The sequence below is a fragment of the Pagrus pagrus genome, assembly GCF_965226575.1.
Source record: "Pagrus pagrus genome assembly, chromosome: 22".
NCBI lineage: Eukaryota > Metazoa > Chordata > Actinopteri > Spariformes > Sparidae > Pagrus > Pagrus pagrus.
The window spans coordinates 9,038,492-9,057,484 of NC_140204.1; the positions used below are offsets into that span (position 1 = coordinate 9,038,492).

The 18,993-nt window shown below is 37.0% G+C and overlaps 1 protein-coding gene and 1 long non-coding RNA gene across 3 annotated transcripts; one reads left to right on the forward strand and one right to left on the reverse strand.

Annotated features, from left to right (window-relative positions):
• Positions 1–5,188: 5,188 nt before the first annotated feature.
• Positions 5,189–9,244, reverse strand: LOC311251340 (E3 ubiquitin-protein ligase RNF19A-like). The gene is made up of 5 exons (XM_084343718.1): positions 9,026–9,244; positions 7,382–7,488; positions 7,105–7,205; positions 6,045–6,215; positions 5,189–5,901 (listed from the first exon to the last, which is right to left on the reverse strand). Exons 2-5 carry the CDS (start codon positions 7,476–7,478, stop codon positions 5,446–5,448), a joined length of 825 nt encoding a protein of 274 aa, XP_084199844.1. The 5' UTR covers positions 7,479–7,488; positions 9,026–9,244; the 3' UTR covers positions 5,189–5,445.
• A 5,006-nt stretch (positions 9,245–14,250) lies between these two features.
• LOC311251511 lies at positions 14,251–16,458 on the forward strand. Of its 2 annotated transcripts, none has more exons than XR_014621417.1 (3): positions 14,251–14,298; positions 14,804–15,002; positions 15,467–16,458. It is a non-coding gene; the product is annotated as an uncharacterized lncRNA (long non-coding RNA). The 2 variants fall into 2 exon arrangements; XR_014621418.1 differs by having other exon boundaries at positions 14,254–14,298; positions 14,824–15,002.
• Positions 16,459–18,993: the final 2,535 nt, after the last annotated feature.

Sequence of the window (18,993 nt, forward strand, 5' to 3'; positions counted from 1 at the left end):
ATTTTACAAACAATATCTCCCATATTTTTAAACAAAACAAAAAATAATAATTTCCACCTAAATTAACTGACTACTCAACAGAGCAAATATTTGAAACAAGCACGTTTAAAAGTGTGTTGGGGGAGAGAACATTTCATTATATCAATCATTTTTTTAAAAAACAAAACAGTCATTTTTCATCAGATAACCAAAAACTGTCTTAATTTAATTGTTATAATTTCTTTTATTTAATTTAATTTCGTTCACATCCTTCTTCTCTTCCTCTCCTCCACTTCTCCTGCTCCTCCTCTTCACCTTGACTTCTCCTCTTCTCTTCTTCATCCTGTCCTCCTCCTCTCCTTATCCTCATGCTCTTCTTCCTCTTCTTCTCTTCCCTGATCTTAATTTCATAATGTATCAGTCAATACATTACAATCTAAGATTTCTTTATTTTTTAAGAATATAATAGCTGCATTTTTTGAAGGCAACATTTCAATTCTAGTTGCTTTCTGCGTCGTTCTCTTAGAATCTCCTCACTTTTGTGTGGATCCCTGTTAATTTTCTCTCTTTATTTCTGTGTCCTCTCTCTCCCACTCATTTTTTTCTGTTTAAAAAAAAAAAAAAAAAACACAAACAAAATTTTGTACTTTTTTCCCATGGCACTTTAAAACAGTACACATTTTCAACAAAAACAGAAAATATTTTAATTATTGTAGCTATTGCATTTAAAATGGTCAAGGGAATAAAAAATGTTTTAAAAAAAATCTTATTTAATTGTTTAAAATGCTTCTTAAAGAGACCGTGTCCTCCGGTGTGACATATTTGTCCTTCGGTGTGCCAGCTTAAGGTGTCACACTGAAGGACATTTCAGCCTTTTGTGTGAGTTAATGACCATGCTATTCCTAGCTAACCTGTCTTTTAGCAGTTAGCAGTTAGCATTTGTATAATTTTCCATAATTATGTAGTTTAACCAACAGTTTTTAATTGACTAATATAATTTAGTGACGTCACACCAAAGGGCAACAAAACTGAACACTTTGGTTCGGAAAAAGTTAAATATTTGAATAATGCTGTGACAAGAACTTACCATGTACTCATGTCATTGGCTTCATAGGAGGCTTCAGCAACAGGAATTTGAATGGGGTCCTTCAATTAAATAAAGTTATTCATGGAATTGCCCGATTTAAAATCAGAATAAGGTGTCACACTGAAGGACATGGTTTTTTGTGACAAAATGTATCAAGTTCCAATGCATTTAGAAATATATGGATGAAAAAAGTGATTGCCATTTATTAAAATAAACACTTGTAAAATTAACTTATAAAAGTTGTAATTTATTTAACTATGCATGTGACAGTCACACCATAGGACAATTTTGAGATTTGACTCAAAAATTTTAAAAATCTAATAACAAAGCAGTTTTTATAGCAACAGGTCCATGTAAAACAAATAAATGTTTATCCATTTATTGTATTTTAAATGACGAGAATACTAATTATATTAATTTTTATCTTCTGTGACAGTGAAAAATACACGTCCTGTCAACAACCCAGAAGAGGAGAAGAAAAGAAGAAGACAATATCTCTTGTTTGTGTGTGTGTGTGTGTGTATGTGTGTGTACGGCTGGATGAGATACCAGAAACCAGAAGCAACAAGTGTGAGTTTTGATCTGAAAATGAAAACACAAACAATATCCAGGTCAATTTTAATACGGGAATCAAATTAAAATGTTCTGTGTTAAAGGATGTAGTGTTTGATGATGTTTCTTGTGTTATTCAGGGATGTGAGATGGTGGAAGCTCCTCAGGAGTTGATTCATCTTCTCAAGAAATTTGACTTTGACTTCAACACCAGGTCACAGTTCAAATCAGACTGCTGTGTGGAAGTGCCATGTCAATTACAGGCAAGGAAAAGTCATTTTTATCTGTGATTTCCATTTGAATGGTCTTTGTTGCTTTTAAAATCATTTCATGTTCCTGACTGTGTTCTTCATTGTAGAACAAGAAGTACAAACTGTATGGGATGGTGAATCACACGGGCACTATAAGAGGTGGACGTTACACAACCATCGTCCTGTCTGAGGACAACGCCTGGTATGAGTGTAATGAGGTGAGAAGATTTAACTTAATCTGTTCCATTAAGACGTTACACATTTAAAACACACCAACAGAAAGATCAAACATTAAATAGACATTTGCTGACATTGTTTTGTTGTTGTTGAACCGTGCAGATGAAATCCCAGCTGTTTGCAAAGAACAGGACATTCAGGTATGTTTAAAAAAATATTTTTTTGATTTTATCAAAATAATTTGGGATTTATTTATCTGTAAGTGTTAACCACATGTTGTCTCCATATTGTTTTTCTATGCAAATAATAACTTCAAAATTATTGTTCATCAGCTCCAAGACTGTCTATCTCCTCAGAGGTAGGACTACAAAAATACATAAAGAATAATTTAGGTATAATATTAACATATGATTGCTAATTATCTTTTTCACTTCAATTTAAAGATACAGAGTCGAAGATGCACTACAGTATAAACTATAATTTTAAATACTTTTGGTTTAAATTTTGTTTTGGTGAAAAGAGGGAATGTCTTTTAGATTTGAAAATGTAACATTCATCACAAAATAATTCTTTGGCATCATAACGTTCACTTTAATTATTTAATTTAACCATAAATAATGCTGACTTCTCTGAGTTGAAATGTAAACTCTCATTGTAATTTTATCAGACTATTTTTCTGAATGAATCACTGAATAAATTACTATTCCCTCAAACCCACAGCGCCTAAGAAGCCCCATGTGACCACTTTACCAAGTTTACTGAGATGATATATGAGACTGAGCTTTCTGAATGTTTTATAAATGGAGAAGTGATGATTTAGACATGATAAATAACATGTGAAAAGCAAAAGATCACCAGTCAGAGAGACAAGTCATTACATAAAGATGAAATAATATGTAGTGTAGATGAAATGTGTCCATGAATGGAGGCGGCAGCCTGAAAGACAAGTTGGAAGAATTGAATCACAGGAAAGAAAAACAAACTTCCCTTAAACCTTTGAGGAAAAATCACATAAAAACAAATAAGCACTCCAGCTTTTAGTGTCAAAAGACGTTGAATTATTAAAAAAAAAAAAGTTTGATTCAATCAGATTTTGGTTTTGCTCAGAAATGTTGTTCAATAGTGAAAATAATTCATTAGTGTTGAACATCACCTGCATCTGCTGCACAAAGGACACAATGCATGGAGCATTATTTTTGTTCTCAGATGAAAAGGATGAGTTATATACTGTTAATATGTTATGGGATATGAACGGGTTTTTTGCCAGTGATAGGCTACATATTAACTTGTGATTAATTATAAATGGCTGAATGTGATTTATTTAATACATTTAAATAGATTATGAAAAAGTGCATTGATGACCTACGTACAGTATACAAACAATATTAAAGTATGTTTTTCCAGGTTACATTACGTGGATGTATATGTTGACATGTTTGACTTTTTCATGTTTTTCTTCCCCTCCAAGCCACAGAGGGTCAGAAGCCTGATGAGACCACTTCAGAGGATCTGAAAGAGGAGTTGGAAGAAGAACAAGGTGAAGATACTGGTCCTGAAGACCTGAAAGAAGACGAAGAACCCAAAAGAAATAGCAAAAGAAACACTGATGATGAAGAAACTACACAGATGGGACAAAGTGCAGAGGATGAAGGACAGATGACAACAGATAGGAGGGAAGAGAGACTTCAGGCTAGAGGAGAGGAAGGTGGTGCAGAAAATGTAGAGACTGACACATCAATTAATAATCAAACAGTGAGTGAAGTGAAAAGCAGTGGAAGTGAAGAGGCACAGGAAAATGAAGACAGCAACACACGAGAAAACAGCAAGTCTGAGGACTTAAATGAAACTAGAGTAGAAGATGCTTCTGTTAATGTTTGAGAACAGTTGAAAGACTCCTGTGAACATCTGGATGAAGAGACAACGACAGAGAAGGAGGAACAAGAAGGTTTTTTGGACAGGGTCCTTTCTTTCTTCAAAAGGCTATGAAATTATTTCCTTTCTTTCTTTCTTTCTTTCTTTCTTTCCCACGTCTCTCCAAACCTGCAGAGTGTCAGAAGCCTGTTGAGACCACTTCAGTGGATTCTTCCACCTCGGCAGATGAGGTGAAGGAAGAGCAGCGCGAAAATGTTGATCCTGAAGAACTGAAAGGAGACGAACAACCCAAAGGTAAATTCTGCGAAACAAACACTGATGATGAAGAAACTGAAAATAGAAAGGAAGAGAGACTTCAGGCTAGAGGAGAGCAGGGTGATGCAAAAAATGTAGAGATTGACACAGCAATTAATAATCAAACAACAGTGAGTGAAGTGAAAAGCAGTGAAGATGAAGAGACACAGGAAAATGAAGACAGTAACACACGAGAAAACAGCAAGTCTGAGGACTTAAATGAAACTAGAGTAGAAGATACTTCTGTTTAGTTTGAAGAACAACAACATCCGGATGAAGAGACAAAGACAGGAGGAACAAAGAGGTAAAAAGAAGAACATGTGTCCTACTGTCTGCAACATACAAATTTACAGTGACTGAAGCAGTGGATGTGAAGAGGAAAATTAAGTCAGTACAATCTCCAACAACACACGAGAAAACAAAGACAGAAAGAAAAAGAAGAAAAAAATATATAGCCCCCTCCCATCGGGTCTGGGGAGGTCAGGAGAGGTAGCAGGAATGGAGATTGTCCTTTTTTTTTTTGTCTAATAAATTCACTTATAATTTATTTTATTTTTTTCTGTGATTTCTTGGCATATTTATGGATTTGTATCCACAATGATATCCTCAGAAAGTCATGCTAATTCCAAAAATATGTGTATCATGTCTATGTGTTCAGAAGGCATATGTTCATTAATTATGACAAACAGGAGTTTAACAGATTTTTAAAGTAGGATACTTCAACTGCCTCAATGAGATTATGTGTTTCACCGGCAACCTGAAGCTCCATCTGCTGACAGTGTTGGTGAACAGGACAAATCAGCTGATTATGTAATCTGTATGTGTTCATAAATGCAACCCACCAATGTCATCAACAACACTCCTCATCATATAATCAAGAATACAAAAAAAGGCAATAATTACGTTTCTAAAAGTGGGATGGTACCATTTTCTTGAGTCATATTTATTAATGTGATTAATCCCATTGTCTTCCATTTATTAAACCAGATGAAATGAATGTGATTGACCATCATGTGACACAATAAAGTACTTATTCAGTTGTATGATTTTTCAGTGTTTCATTTAAAATGAGAGGATCAGTACATTTTCATGACATTACATAATTAAATGTAGTGAATTACATCAAAACCTGCAATGTTTTCGCTTCCCTTCATTTTTGGGTGAACTGTTCCTTCAATACCTTTAAAGAGCGATTGTTGAATTGTTCTTCATGTACAGACAGAGCAAAGTTCTTCATTTTCTCTGCCACACTGGGATAGACGTCTGTCTAGGAGCCACCCCACTAGGACAGATTTTGTATGGGGAGCTGGTCTTACAACAGTCTCGCTTTAGTTTCAGGCAGACAAAACAGAACTCCACGCGGCAGCGAGGGCAGTTGATATTTTTGCAGTGTTGTCGACTATGCTCCACCTTCATGCCGCATGTAGGACAGGCTCGGACGGAGGGGCAGTCGGTGACGCCCTCCACCTCGGGCAGGCTGATGGTCTTACATGTCTGCAGAAGCTGCAGGTCTCTGTTGATGCAGCCTTCGTTGTCACAGTTGTCGGATCGAGGGCCCGGACCTTTCCACTGCTTCTGACACTGCCAGCAGAACTGGTAGGTCTTCTTCTGGTCAGCTGTACATATGGTGCACATTACACACAGGTTGGAAAGGTCCTTCCTCTCCACACTTGTTCTGCACTGAGGGCACTTATGTGGGAAACAGTGCAGGGAGATATCGGAGAGAAGAACATATACTATTTTAAAATCAGTGCACTTGATTCTGCTTTAAATCACAAATATGTTACTGAAAAGTCAACATTCAAAACAATTAAAAAACATGAACCACTTACTTGCTGAAATCCACAGTGTTCTGCAGCAGCCAGGCGGGCCATGGTCTCTTCAAAGTGCTGCATTTCCTCCACGGACAGATCAGCCAGTCTCCGCACTTCTTGGTACGACCACAGCTTGTTGCACAGTTTGGTTCCCTCCACCACTGCAGGGCATCTGAATTTGTAATTACCCTGAAAAAAACAAACAAAAAAACTTTCAGGATTACAGAAAACAGGGACAAATCTGTGGGGAGTGAGGGAAGAAGGAAGTGTTAGACTGAGGACAAGGATATAGAATAAAAAATGAAGGAAAATCAACAACACCTTTTGTTCAGTAATATGATGACTATGAACCAAGTGTTGTGATCGATCTTCACTTGAAATGTTGCTGTCTTAAAATAACAAATGTTTCTCGCAAGTTAACATGTGTAATTATACATGAGCATAGTAGTTATATCCATAATCTAGAATGAACAAACTATCTGATATTGTTTTGTTATCAATCGTCTATAAAATGCAGTTTTTTTCTCATTAGCTCACTTGTATGTATTTTACATATTTCAATTTTATTTTTTTTCCTGTCTGACTTTTCCTCCAAAAACAAAAGTACAGATTCATTGATTAAACTAAATAAACAAAAAAAAATTGACTGATTTTCGGACCAATATTCAGCATTTTCTGAATATTGGAAATTGGATAATTGGATTGTCGATAAAATAATATGACTTAAAAAATGTGCTTCTTTGGCTCTGATGCAGCATGATATCTGCACAGTAAATAGTAACTGAAGTTGTCAAATGAATGTAATGAAGTAAAAAGACAATATTTACCCTGAGAGTGACAGAACTTGCTTTCACCAGTAGGTGGCAGAGTAAGCACAGAAGTTCACTGGTGTAACATGATGGTCTGAGCCCAAGATCTGCCAGGAAGTGTCTGTGCTCAGGGCCAAGTTTTGTTAGTTAAATCATAAACCAAATGTGCTTTAACACCACTAATGTCGTCGCTGTCTGACTGGTGTGACACAAGCAGAATGCTTCCAACTGTCTCCTTCCCAAAACGTTGTTTTCAAGACATGAGATACCTCATCCAGCTGGCTGCGACACCACTGTGTCAGAGAATCAGGAGTGACGGCGTGGCCACAGGACATCTCTGCTCTGAGACCCTCGTCGTCATCCTCTGAAACTGAGGCACATAACAATAAGTATATTAGCTCCAGGATGTGGTGAATCATCGTGACACAATTGGGTAACATCCATGTACACTGAAACTAAGCAGTTCATGAAGAGAAAATGAACCAGGCGATGATGCCTTAAAGGGGAAGTGAGAGTTTGTTCAGTGAGACAGGAAATCTGTCTTACACAGTGGATCCAAGTCATCCTTCCTGTTGACAAACTTCAGGGTGGTATCAAGTGGGTCGTATTTCTTCTCCACCTGTTCCTGTGCCCGAATACTCATTTTGAGTGTCCTGTAGTGGAAGAGAGGCTATGATCACTGAAAAATGTGATTTAAAATAGAGACACTGACACAGTTTACAGACATAATATAATGATTATCACTACGATCTGTGACAGAAGTTTTCAGAGGTGACTCAGATCCTTTACTTTTAAAAAGTACCAATACCACAGTGTAGAAATACTCTGTTACAAGTACAACAATTCAAAATGTTACTTAAATGTGTAATATGTGAGAATTGGCCACTTGTTGAACTCCAAACCAGCAGGGGGCAGCATATCACAGAGCAACTATAAACTGCTGCTAACTGTAGTTGTCATTAGCTAGTTAGCTCAGTTAGCCGTGCAGCTAGCTGTCGGAACTTTAGGAGTGTTGTTGTTTACACAGCTAGCACAGGAGCTTTGGACCGCCTAGCATGTATCAAAACGTTTTTTTCTTCACACACACTTCCTGTGTTGCTTAATTTTAGTAAATTTTCAGAAGTAGTCAACTCAAATTCTTACATATTGCACCATTAAGTAAATGTACATGAGTTTTAGCATCAAAATATGCATAAAGTATCCAAATTAAAAGTACTTTTTCTGCAAAATGTCCCATTTCAGGATAACATACATCACTGGAATATAATTACTGATGGATATAGTTTAGGTAACTACAGCTTTGCTACAAAATGTAGCAGAGTAAAAAGTACAATATTTACCTCTGAAATGTAGTTGAGTTGAAACAGAAAGATGCAGAATATGAAAATACTCAAGTACAAAGTACTCTACCAAAGTACAAATGACAGGCCTATTAATAGATTTTCCAACTCTTATTGTTGTTCATTGACTAACTTCAATTTTTGGGAGTAATTATACTTTAGTTTTGGAGATATTTCTCATAATTTGTGGGCTTTGAGGGATGTAAACAGGAAGTATAATGTTGCCATTGAGTCAGTTGTTAGTTTGCTGATGGCTACAACTTGACCCCCATTTCATTAATCATATCTTTGTTCACGTTTTGGCACTTTGGCACAATTAAAAGTAAGACGAATGACCTATTAGCAGTTCCTGTTTGCAATGTACTCATGAGTGTGCAGACAACTGCCACTGGATTTCCTTAATGCAGAAGAAAACTTAAAAATACGGTAATTGTCAATCAGATTCTGTAGTTATCAATGTAGCACAATGTTATTTGTAATTTCTTTAAGTTATTAATAGTTCAACCTCTGAGCTTGACTTCATTGCTATCAAGATATTTTCAGCGTGTCTGGCCCACTGAACTGCCTCTCAGGGGATTTCGAGATGTGGAAAGCACCTTGTTAGCAGAACAAACATTGTTTTTACTTTTCTTTTCGTGAATGTTACTGAAAGGCTCAAAGCACGTTGATTTCTCACAGCTTGGCCTGACTCATAAAAAACAACACTAATGAAGACTGAGTAGTCAATCATCAAACATACATTTGTTAGAATAAACCACCGAATATTTAAAGCAATATTGCAAAAAAAACCCCTCAGTTCTTAAATTGACACATAATAAGAGCAGATTTATAAGAGGAAGTGATGTCTTACCTTAGTTGGACAGTTTGTCTCTCCTTGTTTTTTTTTATTTATTCTGGTGCTCAACCGGAAGTAGGACAGCCAGACCTGAAACTACACAACTCTGGAGGATTTTGTCGCTCAAACCCAATACTGAGTGGTTTGTATGAGGTCCCTCGTATCCATGTGTGATTTCAGCTGCGAGTCCTGTCGAAAGTGAAAGCAGTTGTCAGGAGTCAGACTCAGATTGGCAGCACGGTGAGTCATGTCGTGTTTATACCCTCCCATTTTACTACATACCCAAATACAAAGTCAGCATGTGTGTGATAGGATCTTGTGACTTTTAGTGGACGTGTATCCATCACTTTAAAGTTGCTTTATCTCATTAGATAACACCTTTTTTAAACGTGGATCTGAGGTCGCTGGGTAATGGAGGGTTGAGATGCTGCGTGGGTTTCCATAACACTCAAACACACCAGCTGCGTTCACTGCTCACTTCTCGTGTTCAATTTCACTCACTGCTGTGTTTGTGTGGGCTGGAAATCCTTCAATCTGCGTTCTCACTGTGGTTTTTTATGTTGTTATTCCATATTGTGGAGTTTAAAGCTGGAGGAAGAGGTATTTAGATATTTTACTCAAGAGAAAGTGGCACTGCCACAGTATAAAAACAACTCTGAGGCAAGTAAAAACCCTGCATTTCTAATTTTAAGTAGCCCAGAAGAACTACACTCATCTATACCTAGGCTATTTAGCATTAGTAGTATTATTATTAGTAAAAGCACGAGAATGGCCCCTGTCAGAGTGTTGTATTAGAGGGATCATAAATCACAAGCAGATAAAAAATGTAAATGTTAATGGCAGCCCAGCCTAAAAGATGGTGTAACTGATTAAAAAAAGCTTTAATGATGAACGAGTACACAATACTGTAGCTACGCAAAAACACCTGAAGAACGAAAGGTAAAAATTAAGCCATCCTTCAATATCCTAAAGCAAATATTTGACCTTAAAGCCTGAGATCGTGTGTTATAAACATCATGAGTGAAAAACTGTTTATACTCCAATCATGATCCTTTTTCACATAATTTAACATTAAATCATTTTAAAGGTGCATTATGTAGTTATGTAGTAGAAATTTTAATCAGCAGAGAAAAATATTCATTGACTGACTTGTCTTATATCAAAACAAATAATAAAAAAAATAAACAAACTCTCTTTGTTTTCGTTGCTGAATAAACAAACTGACCTTAAAGGACAACACTGTTTCATACTGTTTTATTGTGTTTATATGTGGCGGACCCTGCCACCTGTCTAGCTTCAAACGGTGTTCTGGGACCTTATTTTCCTCTGAGTACAGCTTGTTTACTCAGTGATGGAAAAAATGAATATTTCTGAGTTTGTATTATTGCCTCATTGACATTGTAAATAATGATATTCAGAGTTTGAATCCTTCTACAAAACTACATAGTGCCCCTTTAATGCTGCAGCAACATACTGCTATATCAAATCTGTATCTATAAATCTATATCTGATGGACTTTTTACTGTGAAATCACAGTTCAGCATAGGAATTTGTCAGCAACGTATGAAGGAAAATGAGTTAAAGTGCTTTTTGCTGATAAAACTTCTGTGCTTTCAGTCAAGCGCAAATTTGAATGCAGGACTTTGACTCATATCAGATTAAAAGCATGCATCATGAACACAGTGTGAGAACTACTTGGTCTAAGTTTCTGTACAGGTGTGGAAGTTTGTCCACAGAAGCTTTGTTTTCTTTTAAATAAAGGCTGGTGTGTATTTCTATAAGACTCTATGTTGAAGGTGGAAGTATTTTTTCAGCTCGGTTTCCTTGTTAACTGAACACACCCACACACCTGTGTCATTTCCACGAAGTGGAAAGCCCAGCAGAAGCTCACAGATCTATGCAGATGTACAATGGCGTCTAATTTAAGCGAACAATCCACAGAAGTGGCTGCAGAGGTCGAGTCCACAGAGAGGGTTATGAAGATCAACATTTGTGAGCGGAGGACGGAGAGGAAGATCGTCCTGTGTGTCACTGAGGAGCAGTTAAAGAGGACCACAGTGCTGCAGCTGAAGAAGAAGATACAGTCTGTCTTCGGGATCCAAGGTAGAATCACAACTGTATAAATCACAGTCAGCATTAAGTTAAGTTGTCTATTAGGCTCAAATTCTGTGTTAGTAGGTGAGATTTGCCATTGGTCCAAGAAAGGCAAATATAATGACCTGTTAAAAATCATGAATGATGTCTTTGAGTTATTTGTGACTGTCTGGTTTTGATTTTCTGTGTGTGTGTTTGTGTTCCTGTGTCTGCATGTTGTAGTGCGTAGGCTGGCGATCGGTCTCTGGCCGCTGTGGGATGACGAGCTGCTGACTGACCGTGAAATCAAAGACGGATGAACCATTAACTTGAATGGAGCTGTATATGAATGTTGTCGTATAAGAAGAGGAATGGGTGACAGGGGCGGCAGAAACCAGAGTATGGAGTGCGTGGCTATAATGTTGACAGGATGACAGTGATGTCAGCAGTGAGTCAGCACCACATCCTCAACCAGCATCAGTCGAAGATCTCCACCAGGATCAATGCTGAGGACTTCAGACACCAAAACAAGTCACACAGGTGGACAGATCAGCGTTTTCAACATCACATTAACAGTCTAACTGGTATAATGACTGGAGTAAATCAGGTCCACTGAGTCTTAAAGAAGGCTGATGTTATCCTGCTCTGTCCTCACCACGAGTTATTATCATCTGGGGACACAAAGACACATTTTGACTCGTCGTCACATTTCAGCTGATTGTCTGAAATCAAACGTTGTACAAAGCTGTCCACTTCTTGACTCTTTCACTCAGAACTAATGTGATGATTTTAAATGTGTCATCATGTATGTAGGTAAAGCGTCAACTGCTTTAATACCAGTGTTGGTCAAGTTACTTTCAAAATGTAATCTATTACATATTACTAGTTACCTTCATTTTAAATATCACGTTACAATATTACTGTCTGTGTAGAGTAATTTACTACCTGTTACACTACTTTTTAGTTACTTTCAACAAGTGTGCTGAACAAATATTGTTGGATGACTTAAAGGACTAAAATCTTCCACTGTGCTTTTTAAACTGGACCTGAGTGATTTATAATAACATGATTGTTACAGAATCATTTTTATTCTGATGGTTTGAGGATGATCTGTCTTGTGCTGTATGTGTTTTATGACATGTCTTTGTTTTTTCTTCTACTGTTACTCTAACTGATGTGTGACCGACTGATGTGGCTGCAAACTTTTAACCAGCACACACAAATTATTTGTAATAACCTTTAAACAGCCGATCTATCATTTTCTCTACTGGATCACAAACATGTCAGGAGCAGCGGGGAGAAGCAGGTCAAACACTTTCAGATGTATCTCTGTTACTCCATGAGATCTTAAAAAGAATATTTGCATTTGAATATTGTAAATTGTGGTATTTTGTCTGACATTGATATAATTGACATATAGAAAATTGTGCTTTTAATGTGTATAATAATGATGATGATGATGATAGCTTTATTTCCTGTCAGTTGAACACAGCTGCACATGTCTTATCGTCTGCACCGAGTGAAGAGAGCAGCAGAGGATACAGACACCATAGAAATGTCTGTGACAGCTTTTGTGAAATTGCTAACGGGGACGACTGTGACCTTCATCTTTACTTTGTAAACACTTTCTAGTCTTTCCAGGCCTTTGCTACTGCTACATGTGTAAAATACACATTTTATAGATTACATTTTGGGTTCATGTTTATGTTGCTGTCATGTATGCGTATATGTGTACCTGCTGCTACCTGACCTGCACTGTACTGACATGTTTAAACTGCACTGCTGCTCATGTTTCACACAAAGCTGCTCACTCACCACAATGCCCCTGAAAAATCACAACTCCACACACACACACAAGTGCACACAATATATTCCTGTTTTTGTCTTTTACTGTGTAATGTACTTATTATGTACGGCTACTGGTCTTGAGGTATATATATACTATGTAGGCTATATTGTCAGTGTTGGCATGATTATTTGCAGCTGTTTCTGAATCCTTTTCCAGAATATTCAGACACTTAAGATGATTTTCCTCATTATTCCACTGTCATATTGTGTTGAAGGTAATATTTCACACACTTCTTTATATTTGGGGGGATATTCACCAGTGAAATGTCAATGTGGACAGAGTTGCATTGTGCAAATAATAATAATAAATAATAAATATATAGACTGATTTAAGAGCAACTATTTAGAATAATCTTTGTGAAACAGGCTCCAGGATTAGTTGGACGGGCTACAAGGACCATAATCGTCCATTGTGCTTTTTTTTAGCTGGACCTGAACAATTAATCAGGATTTGGATGTTTCAGAAACCAACATTTTTAATGATGAATAAATAAAACTGCTGAAGAATGATCCGTCTGAGTTGTAATGTGTTTTATAACGTATGTTTGTATGTTTGAAGGGAAAGCAGGTTAAAAACTCTAAAATATATCACTATATCCTGAACTCTAAAGGTCTTTTAAAAGCACGTTTGTGTTTAGAAGTATGTGGAAACGTTGCTTGCTTGTCATTATTTATTTCAGTATTCACACACATGACCTGCACTGTGTCATTTCTCCTGTTAACGGCCTTTGCGTTGACGCTCCAGGCCTTATTATGAAAATGAAGTATTTTCTGTGGGCTCGTCAGGAAGAACGAAGTATTTAAAACATTGTGTGTGTTGGTCAAAAGCTTTATTTTTTTAAACCTAATCCTTGAAGTTATTGTATTTTAAGTTATTTGTTATAGGAGTTCAATGGCAGACCAATGTGCCTACATTACCCACAATGCAACATTAAGTATTTCAGTCTAAAGTCTCTCAGGTTACTTAACTTTCCTTTTAGATCTCCTTGAAACTTGTCCGCCTTGTGTTCTGGTGAGGTGGACTCGGACTCCTCTGCAGTCTCTGTGGACATTGTTTACATGTGGCGGACCCTGCCACCTTTCTATTTTGCCACCTTACTTTCCTCTGAGAACAGCTTGTTTACTCACTTACGGGAAAAATACTTATTTCTGAGTTTGTGTTTTTACCTCATTAATATTGTTAATATAAAAATTCTGAGTTTGAATTTCTTCTCTTTAACTACATACTGCCCCTTTAAGCAAGCAAAGAAAAAAGTGCTGCAGACAGACTTCCGCCTACTTTTATAACGGGTGGTTTGTTAATGTTGCCGCCTCCGTCGTAAAGACTTTCCACCAGAGCAGCGACTACCAACAAGTCAGGACAAAACGTGAGTTTATTCATTTATTTACTGGATAATTGCCGACGTGTCACCAGATAGAAATGGTGCCAGTCTGAATGGATTTAAAAGTGGATGTAATCTAGTGAAAGTGAGGTTTGTAATCAACCAATCTAAACGGTGTCATTATTGTCTAGTCATTACTTTGTGCACTTCCTTCATAATTAAACGTGACAGGATAAAAACGTGTCTATTACCAGTTAAATGACATTATTATCTGCGGTCGTTTCTCTTTGGGCACTCATGACCTTCAGACTTTAAGTTTTACTTTATTACTCGGGTGATTCTCACTAACCGTGGTCGACTGATGATTATAATTTTTAAAAAACAGAAATCAAAAAAAGATTTGAAACCTTCTCACAGTGAGAGTAAATATGTGAGGTTATGTGTCTCCAGTTGAGAGCTGGATACACGTTTTCTGTTCAGTAAAAGTCTGTTGCATGTCTTTTTGTTTTTCATGTGAAGGATGAAAGTGAAAGTATTTCATTTTATTCAGCTCGTCGGTTTCCTGTTCAGGTGCCAAGTGAAGAGCGCAGCAGAAGCTACAGACACCGCAGAGATGGTTGTGCAGGTCATAGTGTGTGGACCCACAGGGAAGCAGATGATCATCGAGCTGTGTGACACTGAGGAGCAGTTAAAGAGCATCACAGTGCTGCAGCTGAGGCAGAAGATATTGCCTGTCTTTGGATACACAGGTACAATCACAACTGTATAGATCACACATTAAGTTAAGTTGTTGTCTATTAAACTCAAATGATGTGCTAGTGGGAGAGATTTGCCATTGGTCCAGTTAATCTGATCACGTAGAATCACATTAATACATATGACCAACACGTGTTCACATTTTAAACAGCCACTTTACACCAATACACACAACCTTTAACATTAGATGGTTGCAAGTGTAGGACCATGTAGGAAGACAGTGGGTCCAAGAAAGGGGAATAAAAATTAAAAACCACAAAACAAAACAAAAAACACTTTTTCTTTAAGAATTAGAGAATTAGGCTGTGAATATTAGGAAGTATTAGGCCTATCTTTGGGATTTATTTTGAAGAAATGTTGTTAGTGGCTGATTTTGACTGTGTGTGTGTGTGTGTGTGTGTGTGTGTGTGTGTGTGTGTGTGTGTGTGTGTGTGTGTGCGTGCGTGTGTGTGTGCAGAACATTATCATGATAGGGTGAAACTGATCTTTACGGACAGGTTACTGGATGAGGAAGAGGCTCTGCTGTCTAGTTATGGAATCCAACCCATGTCAGTCATTCTAATGGTTATAACGTTACCGGGTGGAGGGTATGGTCCGGGAAAGGGGGATGGTGGAATGGGTGACAAGGAGGGCAAAAACAGAAGTATGGAAAGGCTCAATTTTTTTTAAACATACTCAGGATATATCTGTTCCTTAGTGGGAAACATTTAAATGACACAGCGCTGCACTGCAGCTGCACAAGTCATGCATGTGTTTTATATTGCCTACATTTGGGTACTTAATTCTATAACACAGCAGTTTAATTCATTGGGATAAGATGTTAAAATTCAATGTTTGTTTTTTCTTTTACTGTTGTATTAACTAATGTTTGACCAGCTGACATGGCTGTAAGCTACTGATTTATAGTTACCTTAAAACATGCTGTCTGTCTAGCAGTTCAATGATGGATAATTAACACTTTGAGGATCCATTTGTAGCAACACCATGTGAAAAGCAGCTTAGAAACATTAAAATGTACTCCGTAAAATGTGTTCACTGCTGTCTGAGGGAATATTGAACATCATCAGATGCAGAAAGACTCAAAGAAATATTCAGAATGTGTCATTCATATTATTTTACATCATATTAGGTCACCAGGGTTAGGAGGGTTACTTTAAAATCATACTAATTACCTGTTAGAAAATGTAGTCAGTAACTTAATCCAGGTGTCACAATCTTTAAGTATTCAAACCATCTGAGTACTAAACATCTGCAAAGAAAGAGAGAAAACGAACAAATGTGAAGAAGATTACTTTTATTTATCATAATACAGATGTGTGTGCTGATGTGTATTCAATTTCCCTCGAGACAAAAGTCTCAGCTTTTTCAGGTAGTAATCCTCTTTTTTACTGAATGTATGTGTAATCTAATTACACCTTTTTTCTCTGACTTTAACACAATACAGTTACTTTTTTGTATCCTAATTACATAATCCTGTTAAATGTGTCGTTTTCGTTAATTGTTCTGACTTTGTTGGAAATTAAACTACTTTTCCAGTCTTATTCTTGACTTCAGTGTCAATGTGTTCAGTGTTATCTTGGGATTGACCTACAGTGGGAGCTACAGCTTCATCTGTGTTTCTACTAAAGTAACTCTGAATCAGATTTCCAGCTTGGTTGGTCAGGTCCTTTCGCTTCACACAGATCTTGGACCCAGGACACTTAGGAAGGATGTAAAATGAAAAACACAGACAGAAAAAATAAAGACAAGTGTTAGAATATGCTGAGGCAAGAGGGGGTGTGAAGAAAGAGAAAGAAATTTAAACTTTACTACTAAAATGTATTTCTAAAAGAAATGACAAATAAAATTGTTAGAGGTTAAATTATAGAAACAGTTTCTAGAGACAAGCAAGTTCAAAAAGATATGAACTGTATTTAAATTGAATGGCTGGTGTGTAAATCTTTAACTCTGTGGCTGAAAGTGTAAACATTTTATTACACATTTTAAACCTGATTAAAATATTGAATGCTTATTAATTCTATATGGTGCATTTCCCATTAATAAATGCAAAGTATTTAGTATAGTTGTGATGATAATGTTATATAAATCATGTTCAATAATCCATTATTATTATTATTATTATATCATGTCTTACTCATTTGTTTACATTAATATTTGTGTTTCTTTGTATAGCCATCTATTATGTTGACATACCTGCACTGTTTGTATATTTTAATGTTCTCTCAATAAAGATTGAATAAAAACAATAAAAAAGTTCACCTCCTCAGGTAAACACAGCCGCGCCCTGTTATGCAATCTGCACCAAGTGAGGATCGCTGCAGAGGCTCACAGACATTTGCAGCCTTCAGATGGGGTCGTGTTCATCGTGTTCATCGTGTTCGTCGTGTTTATCGTGTCCCCGGTGCTCACGAGTGGAGTCCACAGGCGTCGAGGCCACAGGCATGGTTGCGGGGGCCGCGTTTGCAGAAGGGCCCGTGACGGTCGTCGTGTTTGGGACCAAGGACACGACATGGACCATCGAGCTGTGCGACACTGAGGAGCAGTTTCAGAGCATCACAGTGCTGCAGCTGAAAGACAAGTTCAAAGAAACGCTTATTGGTAGGAAAGCAGGAGTCATTTTGATTTTTAACCTGCATGGCACCACATGTCAACATTAACCCATTATTTCATTGTTAGAAGTTAAACCAGTGAAGAAATTGGAGGGTGATGAATCTTAATTATGAAAAGAAAAAAGTTGTAATTATAAAAATTAAAAGGTCATAGTTATGAAATCAATTGGGATTTTTTTAATATATGAATATACGGTTGACCCTGTCCACAGCCCAAGTACTGACTGACTCTCTCTCTCTCTCTCTCTCTCTCTCTCTCTCTCTCTCTCTCTCTCTGTGTGTGTGTGTGTGTGTGTGTGTGTGTCTTAAGCTGAAGACCCTACGGTACGAAACCACCAACATTGCATCAAACAATAAAAATGCATTAACATTTCACAAAACACAACCATATTACAGGAAGGTTAGCTGGCTTCACAGACCCTAACATCCCTGATTCTGGATAATTGTCATCATCTGGCTGAGTTTCAAGTCGTGATTCTCCAATTCATCTGTGTGTGCATTCACTTATGACAAGTTCCTAAATACAAGCGACATCATCAGAACCAGGAGTGAGGTTCTTCAAATAACATAAACAAGGGTAGCCTATTTACAGATATTTCAATCATTGCTGCAGCAAAAAGCGACTTACAGTGAGGTGAAATATATATATTTTAAATACTCATTAAGTTAAATTATAAAGAAAGCAGGAAGCAGGTTTATTTATTACATTAAACTAACCCTGAGAAAGGAAACTCAGAGGTAGCTCAATCAATCACCAATGGAGGTCTGACTCTACAATTCACAGAATAGACAGAATTATGAATGTAAGACACTGTGTATTTATCTTAAAAAGAAGAAGTCAATAATTTAACACTGTTAGTGTCATGAATTACGCTTCATTATCTTTGATTTCTGTAATGCAATGTATTAACAAACTAATATCAATACCAGTGTTTTAGTCCTCTTTAGTCCAAATGTGAACTATGACATCAAACACTCTTTCTGGAACAGACCCCCACTTAGTTATTCTGGGTTTTTTCTTCTTTTCTTTAAATGTTGTTTTGTTTCAGTTTTGTTTTGTATTATCTAAAATGTGCTGTGCTGTTTTTCATCTCAGCGCTCCCGCTCCATGAGTTTGCATCTATCGTTTAAAGACAAGGAACTGGACAAAGACTCCACGCTGCTGTCTGAATGTGGAATCCAACACGTCGGTCATTCACATAATGGCCATATCTCAGTGCGATAGCTGCCCATCTAACAGTAGGGAGGACATGAATGATTTTTAGACTGACTCAGGATATATTCTGGGCCCTCCTTGTTTTCTTCCTTATTTCATTATTAATGAAAAGAGCTCAGAGTCACTGCTGTTAACCATCCAGCTTCATCAAACTTCACT